The 18,983-nt window shown below is 36.2% G+C and overlaps 1 protein-coding gene across 2 annotated transcripts in view; it reads left to right on the forward strand.

Annotated features, from left to right (window-relative positions):
* MEIS1 (Meis homeobox 1) overlaps nt 1-18,983 on the forward strand; it is a 143,143-nt gene that overhangs the window by 117,173 nt on the left and 6,987 nt on the right. For both annotated transcript variants that reach the window (XM_055122745.1, XM_055122746.1), the window contains exon 9: nt 881-957. In XM_055122745.1, coding sequence (XP_054978720.1) covers nt 881-957 — 77 coding nt within the window. The remainder of the gene's footprint in view (nt 1-880; nt 958-18,983) is intronic.

Below are 18,983 nucleotides of genomic sequence, written 5' to 3' on the forward strand. Positions count from 1 at the left end.
TTGAAAACCAACTTTGGTTTAATAATTTTATTTATTGGGATTTGCAAAACAGTTAAAAAGAACAGTGGTTTAAAATGATGCATAAGGGGCTGAGAAGATAGCCTAAAGAGCTGGATCACATGATTTCCACATGGAGGCCTGGTTCTCTCTCTCTCCAGCACCACATGGTCCCACAAGCACCGCTGAGAGCAACCCTAGAGAACTGACTCAGGTATAGCACCCAAGATGTTCCCCCACCTCAAAAACTTAACCAATTCATTTGTAATATTTGAACCTGGTAATGGTGTTTTAGAGGGAGAATTTCAGGCTAATAAGGTGCTTAAATAATAGGAATCACAATTGAGATTATTGGTTCATATAATTCAGCTTTGAAAGTCATAGTTCTATAAGATATTTAGCCAAGGTGCAACACTTTTTCATGGTCGAAAGGAACTTGTCCTTATTTAAATCTTAGAAAACACAATGGAGATCACACTAAATTTTCTGTTAGCAACAAATAAACCTGTTAAAGGATAAACTCAGTATCAAGGTTCTGCAAAGTATCCTAAGTAGCTAGCTATTTATACACTTCACTAATCTTTGTAATTGGCTTGTCTTTTATTGCCATTAATTAGATGATGTAGTATTCCATTAATAAGAGTGACACACCTCAGCATTTTTACCTTTAATTACAGACTTCACTACACACTTAGGTTATTGACAAAATAGCCTATATTTTGCCTGATGTACACATACTTTTTTCCTACTGCATGTATGTGCTTATTATTGAATCGCTAGCCCTTACAGTTATTGACTCCCTAGCACCTGACAAGTGATGTGCACCACATTATCTGTCCAGAGTTTCTGTGTATACACCTGTCCTTTTTTTGTTCTCTTTCAGCACCCTTACCCTTCTGAAGAACAGAAGAAGCAGTTGGCACAAGACACGGGACTCACCATCCTTCAAGTGAACAATTGGTGAGTCCTTTGGCTTCGTGTTACACAGTCTGCTTCCCCACTGGTCACCTGCAGCTATTGTTTTGCATTAACAAGACATGCCCAGTTGTTACCATTTTTCCCCCTGGTGGTTTGTTGATCCAGAGGTAAAAACTGTTGCCTGATAGGTGAGAGAGAGCCTTGCCATATGGAAAAGAGAGCTCCATATATAATTCCCCCTTATCTCCAGGGGATATATTCCAAGACCTCTGGGATAATCTAGACCCAATATACATTTTCTTTCTCTGTACACCCAGACATGTGGGAAAGTTTAATTCATAAATTAAGCAAAGTGAGGTTAAAATAATTACTACTAATAAATTTGAACCATTATAAAATGTCATGCAATTTAAAAAAAATGATGTGAATGTGGTATCTTATTTCTCTGTACAAATATCTCATGGTACATAATGTTTGGGGACCACATTTCACCTCAGAGACTGAAACTATGTATAAGAGACTACTGTATTGCTTTTGACCTACTTTATAAATGGCTTGTTTTAAGTATAGTATAAGTATTTAATCCACATTCACTAGGACTTCGTAAAAGTTTCTTTCTCCCTAGCTTTCCCCCTACCCTCAGGATAATTGATATAGAGGGTGGTAGCATCCTATTTTCTATGAAATAAGAAACTACACCATCACATATCTGTCAGACTTTAAATTCAAATAATTAAATGCAGTTAGATTTTATGAGAGCTCAGCATTCAAGGAGAGTTTCCCACTTTTTCTCTTATCTTCCATTTATTGTAAAGGAGAAATTACGTTTCTAGCTTGAAGCTATGTACACCCTAATGTACCCAGGGCAGGGTTGTACTGTTTTTAAATAAATGTGTGAATTTCCTATTTGGAGAGAAGATGAGATTGTGTACCAAAGACTAGGCAACAAAATTCTGACAATATATGGCTGTGTGGTGTGAGGCTTTGAGAAAGTATTATTTATTACCCTTTGTCAATGTGCTGAAAGCCAGATTTCTTACAGTCACCCAGAGGTAGTGTCATATTTGAAGGGTATGGAAATTTAATATCCTCTAAAACTAAGTGTATCTAATTAATTGTCCTAATATTTTTAGATTACTGTTTATGATGGGGTAACATTATCCTCTTTGAAGTAAAATCCAAAGAAGGCTGAAAACCTGGTTGGGGAAAGAGGAGAACTGGGAATGCCAGTTTGTAGACAGGAGTATTTCTTTCTGTTCAATAAGTGTCAAAGATTAATATTACAGAATCTCTGATTACATGGCCTAATCCATTTTGGTGAATAAATCTGTTTTTGATGTCCATTGCACCTACATTAACAGACCTTCTCTGTTAGAGAGCCTGGGAGCCTTTGGGAGAGATTTCAGATATATTAAACCCCATTACAGAAAATGTGATTTCTGTCAATATAATCCCATGTATTCTTCAATTTAGTATTTTAGAGATAACAAGCTACTTACAATATATTTGCCTTTGGAGGATTAATTTACAAAGTGCACTATCTGCAAGACACAGACAGACTCACATAAGCATTGCTTGTAAGGGTTATCAATTTCTATGACCTTACCACAGCCTTGGGAGATCAATTTTTGCAACCCTGCTCATCAAGTGCATAAGGAGCCAATGGAAGCAGACGATAGCTAACTGTTCCTAGGAGTTGTGTTGCTCTTGAGGCTTTACTGTTTGCCTATTTTTACCTTTTATTGTGCCTTCATTCTCCACTGTTGCTACTACATATTTGAACTTAGTCTTTCAAATTGTTCTGGATGACACTGACCATCAATTTTACCTGTGCACCTAAATTCATAGATGTCTTCAATGTCAAACTAAGGACAGGGCAATTTCATGCAGTGAGAGGACAGGAAAGTGTTCTGTATCCTAGAAAATGTTCTCATTTGAGGACCAGGGAGTGTCAGGATGAACTCTGTAGTTAAGGGAGGCAGATGTGCTGTGGTTCAGGTGGCTTATCACATAGGTTATCTCTCATCTTCCTCAGTGTTGCTAGCATCCTTCCCCCATAAATATAGTAACTTGAAAACAAACGCTGATAAATGTTGCCCAGAATAGACAATCTATGGGATATTTCTTGAAAGTGAAAATAGGAGCAGGTGGGTATTCCCGTGACATTCTCATGTCATTTTTCTTGATTTCATCAAAATCAGAGATACAAACTCCCTCAATTTTTCAACTAGAAAAAAGTAAGGACCTTTTTAGAAAGTTGTAATACTGACTATCAAATACTTCTTTGAGGGGCCAGAGCAGTAGTACAGTGGGAAGGGTGTTTGCCTTGCACGCAGCCCACCAGGTTGGATCATTGTCATCCCTTGAGCACTGAGTACAGAGTCAGGAGTAGCCCCTGAGTATCACCAGGTGTGACCACCCCCCCAAAAAAAGTACTTCTATGAGTATTTTCAGACTTTGTTCTAAGCTTCACACTAATACTCAACATATAACTTAGAAGTCACCTTTACTCAGTTACTTGGGATATAAATACAATCTGTTCCTCGCTGGCAATGAACTGCATGGGTGTGGTCTCTATTTTTGTAAGGAGCTAGATGTAGGTTTGGATTAGATGTTTGCTTCCACCTCAGTGCTTTTTATTTGGCAGTTGTTTTCAACAATAAAAATTTTGTTGAGAATATCCCCCAAATAATTATAATTTATGAGAGAGATTGTTTCTCTTAATTTTGACAAATAATGCTACTTCCATGTTTGACTTGAGATTTCCAACCGTTCATTAACTTTCTCTACAAATATCCTCCTTTCAAAAAGCTGAAAATTTGTTTATTTTCCTTTCAACTTTATGAAAAAACTCTGATGGAAAAATGGGAAACCAGAGGTGTCTGAGAATCTTAAACTGGCATACTTGAGGATTAGAAATGAGTGTAACCAAGAGGTTTTCATTTTACTGTACTGTCATAAAAATTACACAAGGTATTTTGGGGAAAGTTATGAATATTTGCCCTGTATTGAACATCAGTCCACATTATATCTGGAAGTACTAATTAAGAAAAAAGACTCTGCCATAGTATTTAGCATTTCCCCTTCACTTAATTTAGCCACTTAACTTTTACTTTTTAAAACGTTGTGTCTTCTTTTTTGTATTTCTTAAAACTTGTTAACACACATGTACATTTTGATGAATTATGAGTCACTGCTGAAGAGATTTAATAAAACGCTGAAGGGCAGGTTGGGTGTAGATCAGTCATAATTATTGGCAGCAACATAATGTATCAAAATACATAGTATGTAAATGAAAAATATAAACTCATGTCTAGTTGTTAGCTTGTCATAGAAACCCTGCCCAATGCAGCTTTAAGTTACGTTTTGACTGAAAAATGAGACAAGAAAACTTTGGTAAGTTTTAATATTTCTTTCATTCAGCCATTGAGCTAATTTTACACCGATTTAATCGCCATAAGTAATATATACCGGCCACTATGAAAGGCCAAAGAAGATGAGATTTGGGGAGATAAAAGGGGAAGAGATACAGGTGAGACTGGGATAATTTTAATGTAAAACAACAAGACCAATTGGACTGATTAAGAGAAATTAAGAACTGTTAGGACTTTATATTCAGAATTCAGGTTCAGTTCCCACCATCTTATCATCCTCCTCTCACCAGTGGGTGTGACCCAAGAAACAATAAACAAATCAAAGAAGAAATAAAGAGAGGAGGAATCTTTATTATTATTATTTTTTGCTTTTTGGGTCACACCCGGCGATGCATAGGGGTTACTTGTGGCTCTACACTCAGGGACCATATGGGATGCTGGGAATCGAACCTGGGTCTCCGGCGTGCAAGGCAAATGCCCTACCCGCTGTGCTATTGCTCCAGCCCCAAAAGGAGGAATCTTTTTATTAAAAAGTGGTTTTAGGGTCATAGAAGTAATACATAAGTCTAGGTGTTTGTCTTTCATGTAGCTAACGTCAGTTCAATCCCTGACACCCCCATATGGTCTCCTAAACAGCACCAAGAGTGACCCCTGAGCCCAGAATCAGGAGTAAACGCTGAGCACTGCCAGGTGTGCCACCTCCCCCCTTCCCCTACTTCAAGAAATCTCCAAAAGTATGTATAGGTGCTTTAGGAATGGGGCCCTAGGATGGAATGTGAAATTCATTTACTGATAAAATTTTATACCAGCAAACTTCTTGAAAATTGATGTAATATATAAATAATTTGGGCAAAGATTATTTTAATCTATCTTATCTAAGTATGTGAAGTAACTGCATGTTTTAAGTAATCAATTTCCATAACTAATTGCACAAATACTTCCATATGGCATGTTGGGATAGATTTAGACTTCAAACATCAATTTGAAATATAATATTTGCTATAAGTGTATGTGTTCTTTCTTCATTTGCTCCCTTACTTCCAATTATGATTTGATAAAAAAAAGATAAATGGTAATATTTGTGAGTTGTCTTCTTGTTTTGCATTTCTGTTGGAAAATAGTTCTGTTTTATCTGGTGGTAAAACATTACCAATATGTGGCTTGTGTTGTTTAAGTAGAAATACCTTAAATTTTGAAACTAGATGATTTTTGTGTATTTATGTAGAATTGAAAGAAACTATAAACCCAAAGTCAATACCCAGTATTCTTTTTTTCCCCATGAATATACCAGCTTATTTTTTATATTGAAAATGTGTGCAGAATGTCCAAATAAAAAGTTGCTTTATTTTTCACAGCAGTGTGGCAGGCCTGGGAATTCCATGTGATGAAAACTTGTGCTTGTGATTGTATCTTGCTTGCTGGATGCCTCAGACACATACTGCCTCAGCAAAGTTTTAGCCTAGGGTGTATTGAATACATTTTACAGTTTCTTTGTTTACAACTTCTTACCCTGACACTTTCCCAACTGAGGCCTAACATTAAGTGTTAAGTGGTTATTCCTTTGCTCTTTGAGTAGGAAATATGGTTTTTTTCTTTAGGTGTAAGATATACAGTATTTGTGGAATAAGGAATGTGATGTGAAGAGAAAAATCACTTTCCGTCATTTGGGTGCATAAAATTCCAGGGAGTAACCTGACATCTGAGGTGACACTTTATGAAAGGATCAAAGCACTACAGTTCTCAGTTTAAGTACACAGACCAGAATTTCCCAGTTACTTCATTTATTGCCTTCAAAACTGCAAAGCATTCAGGCATCGCTTCCCATTTATTAGTAGTGGGTGGGGGCAAGTATGTTATCCTTTGGGATTTATGCCACTGGCAGGTAAAAATGTAAACTTATTTTTTTTTTAAAATAGGATCTCCTCTCCCTTATTACAATAAACAGATTTAGCTGTTAAAGGTCAAATTTCTTTCTGAGTTATGGTAATAACAGAGCAAATACTTTTATAAGTAATCAAAGATTCTATAAATATAGGTACCTGTGTAGATGTAAATGTTAAAACATTCACAAATTATTCTTTCAACGTCTGTGATCTAAAAATCAATAGGGGGTCAGAGGGTTTCATAGAATCGCTCTGCTTTTTCTTCCAACATAATTTAATAATACATTTTACAGATGTTGTTTAAACATTAGGCACAGATTGTTTTGTCAATAAAGCTAAATAGAGACATGACACAAAAGCAAGGAAAACAGATGTAAAAAAAAAAAGAATTGCATCGCATAAGAGGCACTGGGTCATTTGTTTTCTTTTAAACTACAAAATAGAAGTGTAAGATGTATAGTGATTTTTTCCTTACCTGAGAATCACCTAAGATGGAACAACTTCACACACGAAAGGTAATTTTATTAAGCAGGTGGTTTAACTTTTTCCCTTGAGAATTTAAGTATAACCTGTATTTAAGGTAGACTTTCTAATTGATCAATGAAGTAACAGGTGCAGTATTTTTGAAAGAAGAAAGAGAAGTAGAAATATAAATAGACTCGCTCCCTGCACATTCTAGAAAAGGTTGTTGTTTCCTAAGCCATAGTTAATTGCTATGCTTTTCACCTTGAGTGTCAATTCTAATAATATTACCTTTTCAGGCGCTTACTCTGGGTTTAGATTATAGCAATCGGTAATACTCACTAGATAAAGTACTGTCTAGTTGCTCATAAGAAAATATTGAAATCAGTCAAAAATGTTTAGCTTGCATATTGCCTGAGACAGAGCTGGCAAAGTGCCAGCCAGGCAGGGTATTATTAGGAAAGCTGAGCAAATAGCTTGCAGAAAAAAAAGAGCTGTGAATTTAGAAACCTTCAGGTATTGTCATGTCAGAGAGTCTTAGGAGTTCAACAGAGACACTGCTTTTGTCTGCAGGTTTAAAAAATTTTCAGCAAACAATTCCTCTTTGAAAATGATTCTACACTCTGTTAAATACACTTGGTTGTAAGTTTTATACTCTTAAGTTTACTCGGAGCTCTGCCCCACTGTGTTAAATAAGCCACATTGTGAATATTAGGAATAGTGGTTACGTAGAAGGGTAAATTTGGAAAGCCCCCTTCCTGTTCTGTGTTTCCTGTTTTCAAAGACTATCTCTGTCAGGGTTGGAGAGATAGTACATAGGATAAGGTACTTGCCTTGCATGTGGCTGACCTGGGTTCCATCCCTGGCATCCTATATGGTCCCCAGAGCACGGCCAGAATGATTCCTGCATTCAGAACCAGAATAATCACTGAGCATCGCTGGGTATGGGGCACACACACACACACACACACACACACACACACACACACAGACTTATGTTTTTAGTTAGAGTGAGATGCTTAGAGTGGAGAGTCAGTACCACCTGAGGAACTATTTCAGGACCATTGTCTGTGGAATTCACAAGCAATCCAGAACTTAGTGAGTCAGGAGCCTTGATCTTGTGTGGTGGACTCCGTGTTTCTGACCTCCTGTGAGAGACCTTGTAAGGTGGTGAAACTACTAACCTGCTGGTTGACTCTGAAGAAGTGTGTGGGTCAGCACACTTTGGAGCAAGTCCTCATTAAGCCAGATTTGCTGTCTCAGTATCTAAGCACAAGAATCTTGTCGAAGACATGGAAAGAATTCCTGATGTTTCTTACAGCCTGGCATGGCCTCATGAGGAGCTTTGGAAATGAGGAGGATGAGAGGCCATAGAAGTAGGTGGAAAAGCCCAGATCTACAGGTGACTAAGGAACAGATTCCCTCTAAGTATTGTGACAACATGCACTTCACAGATGGAAGTTCGGGGAGGGAATGTTAGAGGAAATTTTTCACCTGTCACCCTGCACCCAGTTGGATGTGTGTCCTAGCTCAACTTCCTTTATCTCCTCGGGCAACTGCATTTTCTGCCTGAAAAGGACTCATCCTGGGATCCTAATTCTCTTTCTGGAGCTCTGATGTTCTAGACTGTCTAATAAAGTGAGATCAGTGAGAAGCAAGGTAGATGTTCTAAAACTCACTTGGATTGCAGCCTTATAAACAAAACTGGAGCAAAGGGGTGAGGGGTGGGTTGTGGGGGAGACCAAGTCCTTTGAGAAACAACAGAAAATGAATTCAAAAGTTGTGACTTTTCTTCATCTTAAGCAAAACACCATTCTGAAATAAAAATTCAATGAAATTAAACATTATTGTAAGACATGAAAAACATGTGTGCTGTCATTTTTGGATTCATAATGAAGATAAATCAGTTGTTTGTAACAGTGCGCGATGAGTCTATGAAGGGCATGACAGATAATAGGCTTGAAATTTCTGAAGTTATTGTACAGCAAAATTTGTTTTTTCCTCAGGCGTTCAATCTTTTCTCCAGTAATTTTGTACATGACAAACTTTTTAGTGTGTGCATTAATAATCTATAAGTAATGGGTTGTCAGGTGTCAGTTAGATAAGATTAAAAGACCGTTTAAGCATTATCCATTTGCTTCTTTGCCTGATTTTTATAGGTCAGGAGAAATAACTTTTTGAATTGTGGTTGTGTGCGTACGTTTTTGCCCCCACCCCTTCGCTGGCTCTGCTCCAGGGAGACATGGAAGAACTGTATTGCATGACATAAATCCTGTATGTGCGAGCAGATTTGAAACTCACACTGTGTGAATCAAGGGGACGAATGTTTCAGCTGTCTTCTGTAAACTTTTCCTTTTCAAAATGTTCCTCCTTTTCTTCTCAAAGGAAACTTTGTATGGGAAAACAGCCTCAGCTGAGAGCAACATTGAAGCTTTAAACATTAAGAGTTTCCTAGCAAGTCAGGTTTAGGTCTATTCTTGTCAAATCTGTCTTAAGTGTGTTTACATATAGTTTGCCTTTCTGGTATTTTCTGCTTGCACAGACCTGATCTCCACCTATTTTGTGTCAACAGTTGCTGAGGCTGGTGTTGGGTGATTAACCATTGAGCACTGAAGCACCGAGCTGTGCCCAAAGAAACTCACTCCTCTCACTTACATCATCATCTTGCTCCAGGCTGCGCCTACATAAAACAAACAGCATTTCTTAGTGGTTAAAAAGTCAGCCTGAAATATTAAAAAATGGGGCAAATGTTGCCTCCTTGTTGAATAAAACAATTTTCTCAAAATATGGAGTGGAGCCAGGAGCATGGGGGAAGGAAGTGTTTCTGAGGGCAGCCGTTGTCTTGGATCCGGTTGCTTTGCTCCAGTGTGTGAATGCTTAGAGCTTCAAGTAAATGCCTAAGGGTTTGCTTTGCTTCTTTAAAAAAAAAAAATTAAGAGGAAAGAGAACTTGGAAAATACAGAAACAAAAACAAACTCTCCAGCAACGTGGATATTTGACAGATACTGGACTCTGCCTAGTCATTGCCCTCAGTCATTGTTATTTTCCTCTTTTTTTACTTTCATTCTTAGATGGGTTTTAAGTCAAGCCCATTCATATGGGGAATAATTAACCCTACAGGCTCTTGACACCTGAACAATAACAAATAAACAAAAACCTTAATCTGTTCCCATCCATGAGCTCAGCCCTTTTCCTTCTTACCCTCTTAACCATGTGATTCAGGGACCTTAATGCCTCACAAGATTAGATTCCATCATTGAAGAAGGGAAAAATGTTTCCTTTCTTAAACACATTAACCCTTTCAGGTCCATGGGGGTTTTTGATCTTGGATTCTAAATGTAACATTTCAAAAATGCATTTCCTGCTTTGGAGTGATTTTTTTTTTAGCACATTGATGAAGTCATGTTCTTTTAAAATAGTATATTTGCCTTGGGATGGAAATTAAATGAACTATCTGGATTTCATTTACATACAAATTTTTAGTATTTTCTATTGTGGGGTATCGATTTGAATGCAAGCCAATAGTTTTGAGGGTTATTGCCTGTTTGGAGGGTTTTGTTGGCCTATATCACTAGAACATCTGCTATGGTTGATTTTATTTGATCAAGTTTAGGTCAGAGTTCAAGATGTATTTGGAAAGGGGAGGAAGTGGGAGATGTAAAGCTAATGAAAAGAATTGTATGCATCCCAAAATGTCAGATATCAGCCTCCATGGCTCGTCACCTGACAGTATTATTTGCAGAAAGTAAAGTACAATAGGTTATGATTCTCACCCTCAGTCAAATCAGGGGGGAAGGGAATGATGGGGGTGGAATCAGCATATCAGGAACACAATAAGTGAATGTAACGTTTCAAAAAAGCATATTAAATTAACTATTTATTTTTACCAGATTATTTCCTTTGAAATTGTAATGACAAGGGTATTTGTGATTGGAATTGGGAGCTTGGATTAACACTTTAGAATCACCTTGCCACAGAAGACAGTCTGTATCTCGATAGGATTTAAGTCAGTTGGCAGGTGCAGCTCTAAGGACCTTGTCTTGTTAAGCTACTAATTAGAACCAAGGAGGGGGCTGATCCCTCTTCCAGTATCTCCTTCAACCCACCACTCTGCATTTATTTTTAACACTTTCATTGAGTTATAACTGATAAAGTATGCAATTCACCCTCTTAAGGTATATAGCTAAATGGTTTATTGGATGTTCACAAGTAGTGCAACTGTCCTTGTAGTCCATTTTGGAACATTTCACCATCTCAAAAAGAGACCTTGAAACTTTAGCTATTATTCCTATTCATGAATCCATCCTACCAGCTCCTAATAAGCACTATTTTATCTTCTGTCTCTAAACATGCCTACATAAGACACTGTACACATTTATGATCATGTATATAAATGTGCTCTTTACATTGATAAGATTAATACATGTAGTATGTGGTCTTGTGGCTAGCTTCCACTCACCATTACATTTTCAAGTTTTATCTATGCTGCAACATGAGTTCCTAATACTTCATTCCTTTGTAGGACTGAATATTGTTCATTTGAATGGATGGGCCACGTTTTGTTTACATACTCATTAGTTGATGGACATTTGGACTATTTCCACCTTTTGCTACCATAAGAATTTACATACAAGTTTTATTTACCATTGTTTTTTAAATCATAAAAAATAATATCTCAGAAAATTCTTTTCTTAGGTTTAACAGTTTTCAAAGTGCTTTTCATAAACATTAAGTCATTTGATCATTTCAACTTCATAACCTAAATAAATACTCCTCTGATCACAAAGCCAGTAAGTCACATTTTCATGCTCAGTTCTTGTATTCATGTTCCATTGCCATGGGAGCTATTCCTAGCAGTACTTGGGGCCACTACCCAGTTCTGGATGACAAGACATGTGGGTCCGGGGAACAAACCATAGGTAAGGCATATGCTCTGCCTACTGTTTGAGCCACATTCCTGCTGTCCCTACTCAGTTCTTATACTTTTGACTAGACATCATGATAACTCTCCCTACCCTGAGCCAGTGTTTTGATTGTGATACTCATGAGTGATGTAGTTCAAAGAAGAGGAAAACCACTCAGAATCACTCTGACTATAGGTGCTCCAAAATTTCCCCTTCTGTGACCTAGAGGATCATGATTGTTCTTCAAATATTTGACAATACTGAGGTAAGTTTGTTAATTTTGTCTTCATTTAAAATATTTTGGGGCTGGAGAGATAGCACAGCGGGTAGGGCATTTGCCTTGCACGCGGCCAACCCGGGTTCAAATCCCAGCATCCCATATGGTCCCCTGAGCATGGCCAGGGGTAATTCCTGAGTGCAGAGCCAGGAGTAACCCCTGTGCATTGCCAGGTGTGACCCAAAAAGCCAAAAAAAAAAACAAACCAAAAAATCAAAGATTTTGCTGGGGCTGGAGCAATAGCACAGCGGGTAGGGCGTTTGCCTTGCATGCGGCCAACCCAGGTTTGATTCCCAGCATCCAATATGCACCTCCCCCCAGCACTGCCAGGAGTAATTCCTGAGTGCATGAGCCAGGAGTAACCCCTGTGCATCTCTGGGTGTGGCCCAAAAAGAAAATAAATTTTAAAAATAAATAAATAAAAGATTTTGCCATATGTCTTGTTAGATTTTTTTAATTCATATACATGGTTCCATTTGTGATTAAGCACCTAAGGTTTACATATTGATTTATAAAGATGATAGTTTTGATGTTAAGCTTTGCTAATTGAAACAACAATGAGGGGCTGGAGAGGGGCTAAAGCACTTGCCTTGTACAGGCTTCTCCCTGGTTTGATATCTGGTTGGTACCATATTATGGTCTCTCAAGCACTGTCAGAATGATCCATGGGCATAGAGGCAGGAGTAAGCCCATAGCATCTTTTGGTGTGGCCCAGACTACTACCCTGCTCAATGCCCCCCCGCCATAAGAAATTGCAGTGAACATTCTAAGATATAGATACGTGCCTCCAGTTGTGGGACCATTACTGTAATATTATAAGAATGAATCTGTGACCAAGTAATGGTAGAAATTGAGGTATATTTTAAGATACCCTCTTTTTGTGTCAGTAGTGATTCCAGGCCAGGGTAGTTTTCAGTTAATGAAGACTTAGGGAGCTGGGACAACAAACAGAGAGGTCCTGGAGAAAGAAAGAGTATAGAAATATGCCAACATAGTGCTGGAGAATCTAATATCTCAAGTATGCTGGGCAGTCACATTTCTAACAGTCACAGCTATTCAGGGAGTGTTTTATTTGGGTGCCTTTTTGATCATTAGGGTAAAAATGACCCTATTTTCCTGAGACATTTATGGTTTATGCCTACTGCATAAAATAATTATTAATAGTGTCCCTATACTTACAAACATGTGTCAGCTAAGATGATAAAGTAACTGACCTACTCATTTATAATGGTGATCGGCAGGAAATTAAGAATTGTTTTAAATAAGCATATTTATTCAGTAATGTTTATTATAGTTAAGTGTAATTTTATTGAATTTTGTGAATATGGAAAATTATAATTTATATGAAAAATTAGTCAGATTTGAGGCAGAAGAAATAGTACAAGGCTCTTGCCTTGCCTGTGACTAACCCTGCTTTAATTTCTGGCAACACATATGGTCGCCTGTGCATTGCCAGGAGTGATCCTTAAACACAGAGCCAGGATTAAGCCCTGAATACTACCAGATATGGCCTTACCCTATCCTCTTAACAATAAAGAAAATAATTCAGCTTAAAGAAAAGAGTGATGTATCTATTCTTCTACGATATGATGATTCCTATTTTTAGCTTTCTTATTACTATAGAAAATTTTGCTATTTCATCCTATTGCTTATACAGATTGCTAAATGATCAATTTAATTCTAAAGGCTATAAGCAAGCCTACTATTCTTATTCATATAAATTCTTATTCATATAAATAAATACAAATTTCACAATCCATCACATTTAAATTAATATTTTATTAATATTGCATTATATGAATACTTGTTAGTTATTACTAAAATATTTTTGTGTTTAAGATACTTTGTCTTCATTAAATATCTTTAATGAAATATGTTTATTAAATATCTTTAGATATATTTAATGAACACATTAGATATTTTGAGCTGCTGACTGCTTCTTATACTAGGTCTAGTGAGAGATATTCCCACAATTCATTTCACTGCATTTGGAGCATAGGACTTTAGTCATCTAAGGCAGCAGGCAGTGGCAAAGGAAATAAAGACCTTCTCTCAAGGAAGCCCCACAACTTTACTTTGAGCTCAAGTCACATTAAAGGATTTGGCATATGTATATTTTTCTAGAATAAAAAATTAGTTTGCATCTTGCTTTCAAGGAACCCTTTCAGTAGTATGTATGTACTAAGTGATGAAGTATTTGAAAGTTCTTTTGTGATGTGAAGTCCAAAGTAGCACATGAATCTTGTTATCACTTTGCATTATAATTTTCAACTAATTAGCGACTTGTTCACTTGTTGCTTTGAAGAGAGTTTTATATGTAATTAGTTTGTCCCGTTGACTTGGATAACACCAGTTTCTAGAGTAATTTCAAGAAATATATCCATTATTGTTAGAGAAGGAGAATCTTCTCAGACTGCTGATTGGTGACTTTGTTGTGATTTGAGCAAATGCCAGTATTATGTTTCCAGAGTAGATGAAGAAGGGAGCGCGTGCTCCCTTCTCTTCTATCCACCCCTCAATCAACCCTCACCCCGCTGCACACAGATGAGGTAGTACAGTCTTGGAACTGTCAGATACTGAGGAGGTTGAGAAACTAGAAGAAGGTGCCAAAAACATGATTTCATAAGGTTTGACTTGAGATTGATTCAATTTTACTTGAATGTTTTAGAATCACATTTCATGAAGTGTTACTTCACAAAGGGAGTATAGAAGGCTTGAACCCCAAATATCACCAATCACGGATCATTAATTCCAATAAGAAAATCTAAAAGAAAAAATTCCAACAAAAGATTTTGAACTTGACTTCTTGTGTAAAGAAACGGAGTTATTTGGAAAATAGCTACAACTCTTTCCCTGAATGGTTTGTTTATAAATCATGCCTTCAAGTTATTAAGAAATGCTGACTTTAAAAAATGTAGTATATATACTTTTATTTAGATGACTGTGATAAAATTGAAAGAAATGCTTCATCAAGAAAATTCATGGAATAGAAAAAGGACAAAATTCTGGAATTCAGCAGCTACCTTCTAATGTGAAGATTGTCCACAATCCTTAATTCTTTAAAAACGTTTATAGAAATGATCTAGAATGAAGTATATATTGAGTATTAATCTTTATATGTTATATATTTTATTAAAGAATAAATAATTTATATCTAGTATTAAAAACAAATTTAATTATGCATGGTATTAGTTTTTATTTCTAAGTATGTTTAAGTATTCTTAATTATACATTAAGGTTGAGATTATAATTAATACTTTCTTTAATAACACCATGTATTTAGAAGTCATCTTTACTAACATATCTTGTTGTTTAATGGATATTTTCTAAACATATGATCATGTTAGTTTCTCTGGCATAGAGGGATATTGTAAAATGGTATTTCTCCATACTCAAATCCACCTTCCTGCCGAGTATTCACTTTTGCCTCATTGGCAAGTGCTATGGGAATGATAAAGTCATGCCATTGTTGAGAAACAACAGTTTGATTCTATGTGTGTTTATTGAGTTGGCTGTGCCATATTACAGTAACAAAATGTGAACTCCCCTGAATCATCACTGAATAAATTGACTTTTAAGCACTAAAAAATAGAATTGAAAATAAGTGAAAATGTCATTCCTGAACATGAGCAAGCGATTCTTCCTTACTCTTTTGGTCATTATGAGGGAGGAACCATACATGACTGTACAAGAATATAGGAAAAGGGCAAAGCTAAGTGGACATGCTGCCTGTTGAACTGGGAAAATGTAGTTAGCTTGTGCTTTGGTTTTAATGGATGTTCACTATGATCTCTGTAGCTGCTGGTTCTCACGGAGAGGAAACTAAACTTAGCAATCTAGTTTTGTGGGAAGTAAGCAGGGCAAGAAATAGAGGATAAACCAAAGGACAAAGGTCAGCTTTAGACCGCTGTTTTACCAGATCTTGCTCAGAAAACTATTCAGTATTCAGAAACTAAGAATGATAATTGATAGGTGGAATTATTAGAATGATAAAAATTAAAGTCTAAAGATAAACATCTAGAAGGAAAAGAAAGAATAAATCAAAAGTTTCTGTATTTATTGTTAGCATAAATCATGAATTATTTCTTATTCTTTTTATCTGGTTATCTGGTTAGTCTTTTTAGAATACAAAGAATAAAACTGAATTTTGAGGTAATCCCACATGTGAAATTTTGATGATTTTGCTCTTTCAGTGTCCCACTCTTCCTTGTTAGGGTTTGAGTCTTAAACAGTAAGTAGAGGAAAAGAAATACATTTCTTTTATTGAATAAAAGTATAAAGCCAATTCATTATCTTATTTCTATTTGTGAAATTTTTGGAGGGAGGGGAAAGATGATAGTATTCTCTTGGAAGAAATTACATTCTGTGAAAAAGGGAAATAGAAGTATTCTTTCTGTAATTCAGACTAATGTAATCTTTAGAGTTCTAGTTATTAGAAAGAACGTCACAAAAGATTGTTTTTAAAGAAAATTTATATTAAAAATATATGTATGTTCATGTTCAGAATGGAACATGAAAAGGTAAACATTTCCCAATTTTAAAGCATATCTCTTTAAGGTAATTAGTTATTATCTTTTTAGATGCTCAGTGTATGGCAAATTTGAGCTAAGATCTATCAGACTGAGATATGGAATGATTTAATGAGTCAAAAAAACTTTTGTGTAATATATTACCAGAAATATGCATCTAAGTATTAAGAACTATGAGGTTTAGACCTCAGTCGTATCATTATAATTTTTTTTATTACCAACTCCAAACTAAAAAACCCTGAGTCTTATTAAATATAGAAAATTCTAAAGATTATTTATTTCATGATATATTTCATGTTAAACTATTTGATGGTGGTTGGAGAATGTATTTTTAATTATGCTTTTAGAATTGGAATTTTGTCAGTACATTCAAAATATCTCTATAAAACCAATTTCTTCTTATGTTTGTGCTCTAATATTTATCTAATTTATACTAGGACACACAGCTTAAATAATGGCTTTACTACTGCTTCTTGAAATGAGAGGTATTTTAAGAAGGAAATATGTTTGTGTGAGTTTATGTAAAATCTAAAGGTCTCATTTTTGGGTACAAAGTTTAGAAAATTCTTTATAATTTAGAACCTTTCACAATGGGAATTAAAGCATTCTGTCACTAAAGGAGGGAGGATGAGACACAAGGTCAAAGGGCATTTTAGAAACAAACAGCTGGACCAGTTTATTTAAACAGATACAGGGATGGGGAACTGACCTCTGTTTGACTTATAGTGGGAGGAGCACGAATGTCATTTTATTACTTTGCCCAGAAGGAAAATGTTTTTGTATCTGAATTTACTCTGAAGCCGTCCCAACACATGGCTTTGCTGTACATAGGATAATTGCGTAAAGTGCATATAAGAGTCTTTGACAATGATGAGATGAACTAGAGACAATCAAATGTTGAGATCGTTTGAGATTGGAAAGGTGATAATGTTTTAATATACTTTCCTGCTATTTACTTAAATATTTTTAAATATATCCATATAAGAGATGGTAGATAAAAGATGTACAGACCAGATAATGATATGTTTTCTCTAAGAATAGAAATTTGGGGCCAGAGAGATAATACAGGAGAAGGGCACTGGTCTTGCATGCAACTGACCCTGGATTCATTCCTGGCACTGCATATTGTACTGTAAATACTACCAGTAATCTCTGAGCACTTCCAGGTGTGGCCCAAACCATCCCTACTTCCCCGAAAAGAATTGGAATCTCAGAAACATTTTGAGAGCTTATCACGTCCATAGGTATTGATAATATTCATTATATTGAAAATGGCATTCAATTAAAATGTTCTAGAGTGTACCTACTAATATGATCAGAGAAAGTAATGAGGCCTTTTTAGCTTTTCACTCTGTGACAATTTTCATTTCATTAGTGAAAGAACTCCCACTTTGATACCTACATGTCCTATTGGTCGCTTAAATTATGTTATCAATAACAACAAATGATGATTGCCAGTAAAAAAGGAAACAAATAGCACTTAGTACCTGTGGGTCCTTAGCTAAGATATTGTAATGTGGTATTTACTCTCTATTGGGGAATAACTGCATTTAGTTTTGCCTCCTGGAGATCTTCAGACTAACAGAGACAAAGTATCATTAAGCAGAAAGTGATTCACATGGTGAGTGACCTCAAAATTCTAGAACTCACAGCTGAGCAGTTGAAGGTGAATATTTAACCTAGGAAAAAGAGAGGCATAATCGCTGTAGTATACATATTTGAAAAACTACTCTATGAAAGTAAGGTTAAAAGTATTTCAATCCCATAGTCGTACTTATGAAAGGATTTTATTATTTATTTATTTATTGTTTGGGGAGGCCACACCTGATGATGCTCAGAGCTTACTCCTGGCTCTGTGTTCAGAGATTATCCCTATGGTTCCATGGTATTTATTTATGAGTAATGAAATCCTACCTGAATTGGTTATTATTAATTGGTCCCTGGAAATCTGAATATAAAAGTGTGAAAGAGGCAAGCTTTGAAACAGAACTCAAAACACTAAAACTTCTTACTGGTATACTTATCTTTGTTTGAAGAAGCAATGCACTCATCAAATTCCCCAGTCTCTAGGGGCTGGAAAGATAGTACAGCAGGTAGGCTGACTTACCTGGGTTTTATCTCAGGCACTCCATATGGTTCCCTGAGCTCTGCCAAGAGTAATCCTTGAGCTCAGAGTCAGGAGTAAGCCCTGAGGATGACGGAGACCCTCCCCGCCCCCCACACACACAGCCTCTTATGGATTCCTCTGCCCCATCCCAAATGCCAGAAATGTTTCCTTCTGTTTATTCCCTGATTCAACGATAGGGTTGTTGCATGGCACAGAACCCATTAAAGATAACGCTTTTTTTCTGGAATATTTTAGATGGGTGGCACTGTAAAATTGGCTATGCATTGGTTAGGATGTTAGAGAATGTGTCATTGATGAAATTTTTAACATCTTTTAGATAACTTGTGACCTCAGATAAGTCACTAAATTTCTTTGAGCTTTAGCCTTCTTCTCTTCAAAAGCAGTCATCCTATTAAATAATATAAATCATATCCATATTATATTGTGTTTTTAAAAGGACACACTCTCAAAAGTTAGTGTTCTTTCTCTCAAAGAGCCTGCAGATTATGAGCAGTACCATAGATAAAGAGCT

Source organism: Sorex araneus, chromosome X (genome assembly GCF_027595985.1).
Source record: "Sorex araneus isolate mSorAra2 chromosome X, mSorAra2.pri, whole genome shotgun sequence".
Classification (NCBI taxonomy): Eukaryota; Metazoa; Chordata; class Mammalia; order Eulipotyphla; family Soricidae; genus Sorex; species Sorex araneus.